The following is a 10,710-nucleotide window of genomic DNA, read 5'->3' on the forward strand; positions in this document are numbered from 1 at the left end:
AACGTGCCCCTCCCAAGAGCTTGCGTCGTGGAGTGGGGGCTGTCTTGCTTTCTCTGCTGGCTGGAAGCGACAGGTGTGTGTGATGGCCCGCTCTGGATGGGAGGTTCCAGCGGAGCGTGGGAGGAAAGCAAGGCTGGGGTGGGCCGCGCCCCCCACCACGTCTCCTCTTCCTCCTGGGCGGGGATGGGAGGGCGGCGCATAGCCAGCAGGGGGCGCCCAGACGACCGGCAATGCGGCGGGGCGGGCTGGCCGCGCTCGGGACGCGCCCCCGCCCCAGACCCCTAGCCCACCGCAGCCCACGCACCCCACCCAGCTCCCCGTCCCAGACAGAGAGGAGCGGAACGGGCGGCGTGGCCGGGTGGGAGGGAGGGAGGCAGAGAGCACAGGGAGCCTGCGCCCGGTGGAGCATGCTCAAGGTCACGGCCAGAGTCCAGCCAGAGACCCCAGGGCGTCCGCCGCACACCCGCCGTCCCACGCGAAGACGTCCGACCACCGGCCAGATGAGTTCCTGCAGCCTGACGGGATCAAGGAAGGCGGCCACCACGGAGTCAACATTTTAAATAGGGTCATTTCTGTTACCGTGTTTTGGCATTTCTTCCTGTTTTAAGTTTCTGCAAACCAAAACGCGCAGGGCCGGGCGCGGTGGCTCACGCCTGTAATCCTAGCACTTTGAGAGGCCCAGGCGGGCGCATCACCTGAGGTCAGGAGTTCGAGACCAGCCTGGCTAACATGGCGAAACCCCGTCTCTACTAAAAATACAAAAATTAGCCGGGCGTTGTGGCGGGCGCCTGTAGTCCTAGCTAGTCGGGAGGCTGAGGCAAGAGAATCGCTTGAACCCGGGAGGCAGAGGTTGCAGTGGGCTGAGATCCCGCCATTGCACTCTAGCCTGGGCGACAGAGCGAGACTCTGTCTCAGAAAACAAAAAACAAAAACAAAAACAAACAAACAAAAAAACAACTGGCGTAGGCCCCGAGTCTCTTCCTCCGAGGGGCCTGGACTGGGCCCTCCTCCTGTGCCTGTCCCTGCGCACCAGCCGCCCGTCCCCCTTACCCCGCCCCCCACCACCGAGTGCTGGGCCTGCGCGCCCGCCTGGTTTCTAACCTCCGGCCTCCTCGCGACTCCACCCCTGCTGCCGCTAAGCTGCCGCTAAGCGCCTCCTTTCTTTCTCTGCTCTTTTCACCGCCATCCGACCAAGGCCCAACCCCTCCCTCACCCTCACCCACACCTGAACCCCGGGGAGGCCCCAGGAGCAGGGCGCCCACACAAGACCGCTCCTGTACCCAATGCCCCTTCTCAGCCACACTCACCCAAAGCTGCCTCCTGGCTCTGGGCTCCATGGCAACCAGCATCTAAGCAGGCTTAATGCCTTCCCAGAGTTCCTGAGGGCTAAGGGCAGGAGCAAGAGCATGACCCCAGCAAGGGGAGGACCAATGGGGGCAGGGGGCAGCGGGCAGCGCCTGGGCTTGTGGGCCGCAGAACCAGGCAGCCTGTTGCTAGGTAACCACATCTCCCATCACTGCCCCAACGCATCGTCCTGAGCCGCCCATCCTGTCTCCAGCCACCTTCTGTGGAGTCTCGAACGCTATCATCTGTGGGACCCTGAAGGCCGAAGGGAGAAGCAAGAGCTCAGCCACCACCCCTGAGCCACCTGTGGCTCTGCTACCCACCATTTCACTGTGAAGAGTCAGCTGCCTGGGCCGTGCCGTGAGGTCACTGCCACCATGAGTCTGGGTATCATGGAAGAGGAAGATCTGGCCGAGTACTTCCTGCTGCAGTATGGGGAGCGGCTGCTGCAGATGCTCCAGTGAGTGTCTGAGGCCTGGCTTGCCCACCCTTCTGTGCCTGGGACCACTCACACCCACCCCGTGCCTCATCCTCCAACCTGTCTGTCCCCTCCTCTCCTGTAACCCAGTGCCCCTAATAACCCTGGCACCAGTCCACCCCATCAGGCTGGTCTCCACCCGGTCACCCGCCCCAGCTCACTCCTGCATGGCCCTCTGTGCTTCTCAACACAACATTCCTTCCCTCCAAAAGGGAGTGAGGCCCCTCTCCTTCCCGATGGGTATCTGTCTCCACGGGTTACTCCCAGCCCCAGCCTACCCCTTCTCAGAACACACAGACCTTTCGTGTTCACATCTTGGACAGGAAACTCCCCAATGTTCAGGGACAGTCGGAGTCCCCATCCATCCGGCTACTGGAGGAAAAGGCGCTGAAAATCATGCTTCATAATATCCTGCAGAAGAAGAAGGTGGGGACTCGGGGATGGAGTGCAGAGGGGCAGGAAAGGAGGAGAGTGGGCTGGGGCACCAGGAGAGCCTGTAGACAGCCCTCCATTGTCTGGATGCGGTGGCTAGAGCCAGGAGTCCTCTATGTGGTCTGGTCTCTTTGGGGAGAACAGAAAGGATCTGGGTCTTGGGGGTACCACTGTCCAGGTATGCTCTGCTCTGAGCCAGGCATGGGATAGAAAGTGGGAGGCTCCTATGGACCCTCTTGGGCCTGGGCGTGGAGCCTCTGGGGCAGGGATGCCGGGGTCTTCCTCGGTACTCCTGTCAGGGGCCCTCCTGACCTCTCTGCTCCCCCACCCCCACCCCAAAGATGTGTCAGCGCAGAATGGAAGCCCTGAACCTGCGCTGGGAGGAACTGAGCGTTAAGGAAGCCCAGCTGATGGCTCGCCTCCAGTTCATCCAGGTTTGAAGGGGTGTGGGCAGCCACAGTGGCCGGGTGATCCACACTCCGCAGGTAGGCAAACTACCGCTCCTCCTCCTTGCTTCTGCTGACTCCTCGCCCTGAGTTCAAAGCATCCTTAGTGCTTCAGCATTGCCTGGCACCTCCCTAGGCATCCTTTATGTCCCCCACCTGTCTCTGTTTGTAATTTTCCATTTACCTGTCAGTCTCTGCTCCCTCTAGATGCCTGTTTCCTATTTCCTTTCCAGTACCTAGGACATACAGTTTATCCAGTAAATGAAAGCATGGATGAATGAATGAAGATGCTACAGTCAGGACTAAACACTTGGGGAATACAGTGATGAATGGGACAGTTTTAGTCCCTCCACCCACCCCACCCCTCCATCCTTGTCCTTGCACTGAAGGTCCGGGCAGGGGATGGTTAAGGACCAGGCACCACAGTCCATTCCAAGACACCCTCTCTCACTTCAGTCCTTAGTGGAGCAATTTAATCATCTTAAAAATCCAGATTTATCCAGACCCACTCCAATTTGCACTTACGTGGCCCTGAAGGGCCCGGTCCAGCTCCGGGAGTGGGTAATGATTGCCGTCGGCCACAAAGAAGCCTCACTCTGAAGCACCTTCCTTCCTGCTCTGTGCCTAAGCCATGTGGGACAGGAAGTCCTTGGACTGGGCACATTCTCCAGAGGTCCAGTTCTTCTTAGCAGCCAGAGAAACACTTATGGAGTGGTTGGGACAGAAGATTTGGGCATGATTTCTCCAAATGGCTCTCAGAGGGTCGGTAGCTTCAATTCCTAGAGAGTTTGCTACAAATACAGACCGCAGGGGCTTCCCTTGTTGCTTTCAGCGCGTCTGAGGTTGGGCCCAGGCTTCTATATTTTTTTAAAAGCTCCCCAGGCAGTTCTGATGACCAGGTGGATTTGAAAGTCACTGGTTTAGACCCCCTCAGTCCTCTCCTGGGCTTGCAGGGCAGCATACAGATCCTCCATGCACCTCCCCTCAGTGGCCTCCAAGTGCCACCACCACATACGCCTGTCCATGTGGAATCACAGGAGCCCCTGAAGGGGAGAAAGGAGCCACACAGGGCGAGGGGTGGGCTTTGCCCCTAATCTTAGGGGAGGGCGCTGCAGAAGAAAGAGGCAGGATTGGATTGATTGCAGTAACAGCCTCATTCTGTCCTCTGGGCATCGAACTGCCTGTTCCATCTCCTCCCTCAGCGGGATGCCATTCTGAGCTCCTAAGAGCATGCTCTCCCAGTGGCCTTACTCCCCAGGCCCTACAGTAGCAGGCGCATCCCCTCTCTCCTCTTCCTGGAGCTCCAGCCCTGTTGCTCCAGCTTGTGAAAGGGAGAGGGGCTCCTGCCTCCCATCTCCACAGCTGGGAAAATGGAGGCAACCGAGTACCAAATCGGGAGAAAATTCCCGCCTGTCTGGGAGTGGTCCTTCTGCTCCATGGAAAACGGCCACCGCTAAGAACAGAAACCACAGAAGCTTTGTCAGGAGGGTTCCCGCTCCCACTTCTGGACTTTCTTAGTCTTCTCAGGGGGTTGAGTTCTTCCAGACTCTGAGCCCAGTGCAATGTAGGTCTTCCCCAGTCCACTCTCTGAAGTCCAGAGCCAAGTCCCACAGGAAAGAACCATTTCCCGTCTGCCCCCTCCCCACCCCAGGTCACCTCTTGACTTTGGATTAAACCTCTGTCCTCACAGCCCCCTGAGCCCCACCTCAGTCCACAGAAATCTCTTCAACCAGGTTCCAATAACCCTGGAGAGCCTTTTCCTTTACCCCTCTTCTGCCCCTTGGGTGGCCCAGCAATCTCTGCCTGTTGCCAGGATGGTTGCGCAGACAGAGGGGTCTGAGGACACCACCAGCCCCAGGAAGGCCTGGGCCCCGGGAGGGCCGGGAGAGGCTTCCTGACCAGCACCACCTCCCCTGGCCCCAGGAGAACAACCAGAAATGGAATCCGTGCCATCAAGAAAGCCAACAAGGACGAGAACTCAAGCGCCAGCACATGCAGGAGCTGACCAAGGGCAAGCAGGAGATGGTGGTGCTGCGGCTGGAGCACCAGCGGCTGAGCGCCAAGCTGCAGGGCTACTCCATCTTCAACAAGTACCTAGAGAAGGTGGGTGGAGAACTCCGAGGTGAGTCCAAGGAGCCCTGGGGGGCTGGCCTGGCACCTTCCTCAGCCCCACCTCCTCTTCCCCCGGCCCTGGGGCCCTGGGGTGGAGTTCAGGCTCAGCTGGCTGGGGACTGTTGGATCCTCTGGGCCCCATGGGCTCTGCAGGATGGGCACCCTGCTCTGAGGAGATGCAGCCAGCCCTAGGGGGCAGTGGGGAGCAGCTAAAAGAAGCCTCTGGTGAGGCTGAAGATTTTCTCAAGGGGTGGGGCCTAGAGCTGTGCCTTGTGTGTCTGTGTGAGTCACAACTGTGTATCTATCTTGTGTGAGTTACATGTTTATGTCTACATGTGTGTCCATGGCTGTTTGTCTGTCTACAGGGGGGTGTGGTGTGTATCAACACGTGGCCTCCCTGTATCCCTGCATCCCCTCCTTTCAGTGTCTTCTGTTTACTGGAGAGTAAATTAGGGAGAGGAAGGGAGAGGAGTTGGAAAAACACCCAACCCCCTGCAGAACTGGGGTGCCTCATTTGTGCTGGGCCCTGGGGTTGGTTGCTTCACACAGGTAGCTTCATTCAGTTTGCTGGTCAGCCCCAGGGAGAACCCAAGCTGACCATCCCTTACAGAGAAGGAAATGGAGGCTCCAAGAAGTTAAGTCACCTGCTCAGGGTCTCACAGCTCATCAGTGAGGAGAGCCTTTGCTTTCAGCCCACTCCTCAGTGGGCCCCACAGTGCCACTGACAAGGGCTCTCCCTGCAGTCCCTGTGGCAGTAGCCCAGGGACTTCTTAGTTCCTCTGTGCCTCTGGCGGCATCGGACACTGCGATGTCCCTCCAGAAACCTCCCTCTGCCCTCAACTCGGTGGCACCTCCCTCTCTCCCCTACCTCTGCCCCCTCCTTCTCAGGTTCCTCGGGTGGGGGTGGCCTCTTCCCAGGTCCTTCTTTTATTTTATTTTATTTTTGAGACGGAGTCTCACTCTGTTGCCCAGGCTGGAGTGCAGTGGTGCGATCTCGGCTCACTGCAAGCTCCGCCTCCTGGGTTCACGCCATTCTCCTGCCTCAGCCTCCCCGAGCAGCTGGGGACTACAGGCGCCCGCCACCACACCCGGCTAATTTTTTGTATTTTAGTAGAGGACGGGATTTCCACCATGTCGCCAGGGTGGTCTCCATCTCCTGACCTCGTGAGCCGCCTGCCTCGGCCTCCCAAAGTGCTGGGATTACAGGCGTGAGCCCCTGGGCCCCGGCCTTTTCTCAAGTCCTTATGTGGTGGGTCCAGGTTCTCTGTCTCAGATCCTCCCCCACCCCACCCCCCTTTTTTTTTTTTTTTTTTTTTTTTGAGACAGAGTTGGCTCTTGTTAGCCCCAGGCTGGAGTGCAGTGGTTTTGGATCTCAGCTCACTGCAACTTCCACTTTCCCATTTTCAAGTGATTCTCCTGCCTCAGCCTCCCGAGTAACTGGGATTATAGGCACCCGCCACCATGCCCGGCGACAGGATGCACAACTGTTCACTGTTCCCACAATTTCCATATCACACCACTAACCTAATTTACTCATGCATGAGTCCACCTCTGCATTATTTCCTCTACTCAAAGGTGCTTACGTACTGTAAGGTCAGTGGTTCATTTCATGGTTGGGGTTTGTTTTGTGGGGGGGGCGGGCAGGAAGTAAGGAGGGACTACCAGATTAAAACTGCAGATAAATTACAAAATGTGGCCAGGCCACTCTGGCTCACTTCCTGTATTCCCAGGCAGCTTTGGTGAGAGGCCACTAAGACGGAGTGGATCACCTGAGGTCAGGAGTTCAACACCAGTGTGGCCAACATGGTGAAACCCTTTGTCTCTACTAAAAATACAAAAATTAGCGGGCGTGGGTGGTGGCAAGGTTGCCTGTAATCGATAGGCTCAAGAGGCTGAGGCAGGAGAGAATCGCGTTGAACCCAGTGAGGTGGATGGTTACAGTGAGCCAGAGGTCAATCGCCTATCGCACTCCAGCCTGGGGGACCAAGAGGAGGAAAACTCCGTCCTCAAAAACAAACAAACCAAAAAAATAATTGTTAAGATGTGTCTTGGAATTTCAGAGTGTGGTTTAAAATACGTATCTTAGAATGGAGAATTGTCCTGTGTCCTCCCTCCTAAGCTTTAGACCCCCTACATTTAACTTCATCCCCGTGCACACTCATCTCATCTGCTTCCTGCACACCCCCAGGACTAGCCATGCCACTGGAGCGACGTCTGTTGTCCTGGTGAAGGGCAGGACCACGCACTCTCAGGCCCCGCCAGAACTCGGGCCTCCTTGGCTCCTCCCTCCTGCTCAGTGCCACAGCTATCAATCAGCAGATCTGGTCTGTTCTGCCTTGGAAGCATTTCTGGAATCCAGCCCCTGCCCCTTCCTCATCCAGGCCACCAGTGATACCTCGTCTGGAGTTCAACTCCGCGTCATTCCTGGCCAGCCTGTTTGGCATTCCCCCCACCCCCCTCTCTTTCTCTTTTTTCTTCGTTTATTTTGTTCAAAATACTTTAAGCATACTGGAGAGTATAGAGACACACATAACAGCGACCAAGTACTCATCACAGCTTTGCTAAATCTTCGTATTTTTCCCATCTGCCCCCAGTTCTTTTGTCTTAAATCAAACACTACCGAGAATTGAAATCCAGTAAATGAAATCCTTTGTGTCCTTCCAAATCTTATGCTGCTTCATCTCTCCGCAGACATCAGGAGTATCCTGCTTTTAAAAATTCTCGTCATGCTTGTGTTTATTATTTTGTAATATTTTGTACATTTAACGTTTTGTAACTTTTTATAATGTTGAGTATTCTGCTGCTGTCCAAAAATTGTCAGATAGCCAGGCCCGGTGGCTCATGCCTGTAATCCCAGCACTTTGGGAGGCCCAAGGTTGGGGCGGATTCACGAGGTGCAGGAGTTCCGAGACCCAGCCTGGTCAACAAAGTGAAGACCCTGTCTCTACTAACAATACAAAAATTAGCTGGGCACTGGGTGGGCAAGTGCCTGTAATCCCAAGCTACTCTGGAGGGCTGAGGCAGGAGAAATCGCTTGACCCGGGAGGGGAGGCTGGTTGCAGTGAACCAAGATCGTGCCATTGCTCTCCAGCCTGAGCGACAGAGCTAGACTCCATCTCACAAAAAAAAAAAAAAATCTCAAATCATGCTTCTTTTTACTATTTTGTCACATTTAATGTTTTGTAACTTTTTATACGGAATTTTTTAAAGCATACAAAAAAGTAAAGACACTATAGTGCTATTGAACACCTGTTGCTCCATTAGTCTGATTCTATAAAACGATTATTTCATAGTCATATCCCCCACAACTTTCCCACCTCTGCCATTTTGAAGCAAACAATATATTTTCATCCGTTTGTGTCTCTCTGCAGTATGTATCTCTAAGAGATGAGAGCTCTTTTTAAATAAACTACAACACCACTGTCACACTACTATAAAATTGATAGCCATTCCTTAACATCAAAATATCATATCATTTATGGCACAACAATGGGCCAAGTGTGGTGGCTCATGCCTGTAATCTCAGTGCTTTGGGAGGCTGAGGTGAGAGGATCACTTGAGCTCAGGAGTTCAAGACCAGCCTGGGCAACAAAATGAGACCCCCCCAACTCCTGCAAAAAATTTTTTAAAAAATCAGTCAGGATTGCTGGCACCACACATGTGTGTCCCAGCTACTTGGGAGGCTGAGGCAGGAGGACTCCATGAGCCCAGGAGGTCAGGGCTGCAGTGAGCTGTGGTTTATGCCACCGTACTCCAGCCTGAGCAATAGAGCGAGACCTGTCTTTTAAGACAGATTATTGCACGGATGCTTTTTGTACAGTTGGTTTGTTCCAATGAGGGTCCATATAAGGTCCTCACACTGCCCTTAGCTGGTATGCTTCTTAAGTCACACACAAAACAGGTTATATCGTATGATTCCACTGATGTGTTTAAAAACAGGCAAATTAATCTTTATGATAGAAGTCAGAATATTGGTTTCCCTCAATGGTCGGGGAAGACATTCACTAGCAACTTTTTCCTCATTTCCTTGCTAGAAATACTACCGTAAAGAAAAGGACTTCGTAAAGAGACCCTTTCCATTCATCAACCGTTTGATTACTACGTGGGTCTCACAGAGAAAGTTTGTTAAACACTTTATTTAGTTTTCAGAATAATGAATTGGTTCTGTAGCACTGACCTGTAATGTTTTTAGTATCCTTATGAACTTACGGATTTTTAACATATTTGATATGTTTTAATCCTTTGCACTTTGTCTTACTAATGTTCAAATCATCTCATCTTTGGCCAGTGGGAGGCTCTTCGATTTGGCACCTAAATCCTTTTGACATTAGCATTAAGTTTTAGAGGTGTGTTCCTAGTAACTCTGATGTGGTCCATTTATTTGAACCGTAGTACGCTGTTGCACTGTTTGCCAGATGAACTTTCAGAAATGCAGACATGAATTGCTTCTTTACTTCTTAAAATCCTTCAATGGATAAAGTCCACACTCCTTCCCGAGGTTTACTGAGCTTGCTTGCTTGCTTGTTCTTTCTTTCTTTCTTTTTCTTTCAGAGGTCGGGATGAAGAGAAATACAGACTTCCCTTGGTTCTTAAGGGTCATACACAGGGGCTCTGAGCTTGTTGGTAACCCAAATGAAGCCCCCTGGCGCTCTTTACCAGAATAAGAAAATATAAGGTTTCCTCCGAGACAGCGCACCTTTTCCCGGCACTTATTCTCACCTGAAATTTCTCGATGAGCCTTCATTGACACTATGAATATGCTCTCAACAGCTCCCTGCAACCAATGCAGGCACTGGCTTTGTAAGGCAGCTGCTTATACAGAACAAGGAACGTGGTGCACAGGACAGCTTAGGAAGCGATTCGCAGAAGACCAAGTCAATTGGAATTCCATAGAGTGTGTCTGGAAAGTTTGGCATTATCCCTGAAGAAAAGCCAAACTATCTGAACAAGCACTTTCCAAACTGAATCCTGAGATTGTTTTCCTAGGGGGAATAAAAGGACTCCGTAGACTAATACATTTAGAAACTCTAAATTACGAAGATAAGATTAAAACACAAAACGGACCTGGGTCTTTGCTTAGTTCTGTGCCCTGAGTGCTCCCAGCAGATGCATTTCTAGAACTGACTTGACCACAAAACTCCTTTGGGGCAACATGACCACTTATGAAAAAAACATAGCTCAGGAAATGCTGACCTGTCTTCTCTGTCATCTGGGAAAGCCGCTTTAATTCACTGACTCTCTGTTTCTCATTTGCAAAATGGATGATACTGGTAATGGTAACAGTATCAGACGTGACAGTTGTCGAGAGTTTTGGACAAGTCTGTGTAGTTCCATCTTCAGGACAGCCTTGAAAAGGAGAAGTTTTAGAACTGAAATCCTTTTCTTTTTAATTTTTTCTTTTTTTTAATTTTAGATTCAGGAGTGAATGAGCAGGGTTTTTTTGTTTGTTTGTTTGTTTGGTTGTTGAGACAGAGTCTCGCTCTGTCCCCAGCCTGGAGTGCAGTGGCATAATCTCAGCTCACTGCAAGCTCCACCTCCTGGGTTCATGCCATTCTCCTGCCTCCGCCTCCCGAGTAGCTGGGACTGCAGGCAACTGCCACCATGCCCAGCTATTTTTTGTATTTTGTATTTTAGTAGAGATGGGGTGTCACTGTGTTACTCAGGATGGTCTCGATCTCCTGACCTCGTGATCCACCCCCGGCCTCCCAAAGTGGGGATTACAGGCGTTAGCCCCCCGCGCCCGGCCAAGCAGTTTTGTTATGTAGGTAAATTCACATCACAAGGGTTTGTTCTACAGGTTTTTCATCACTCGGGTATTAAGCCTAGTATCCAATAGTCTTTTATCTGATCCTCTCCCTCCTCTCACTCTCCACCCTCAGCAGATTCCAGTATGTGTTG

The 10,710-nt window shown here is 52.7% G+C and overlaps 1 protein-coding gene across 1 annotated transcript; it reads left to right on the forward strand.

Annotated features, from left to right (window-relative positions):
• Nucleotides 1-1,721: 1,721 nt before the first annotated feature.
• Nucleotides 1,722-5,709, forward strand: LOC115895779 (coiled-coil domain-containing protein 42-like; the record flags this gene model as incomplete). Its single annotated transcript, XM_030926381.1, has 6 exons — nt 1,722-1,804; nt 2,146-2,248; nt 2,596-2,688; nt 4,624-4,822; nt 4,966-5,037; nt 5,556-5,709. Coding segments are annotated over exons 1-6 (704 nt in total), but the record flags the coding sequence as incomplete, so codon positions are not given.
• Nucleotides 5,710-10,710: the final 5,001 nt, after the last annotated feature.

Source organism: Rhinopithecus roxellana, unplaced genomic scaffold, assembly GCF_007565055.1.
Source record: "Rhinopithecus roxellana isolate Shanxi Qingling unplaced genomic scaffold, ASM756505v1 contig2383, whole genome shotgun sequence".
Classification (NCBI taxonomy): domain Eukaryota; kingdom Metazoa; phylum Chordata; class Mammalia; order Primates; family Cercopithecidae; genus Rhinopithecus; species Rhinopithecus roxellana.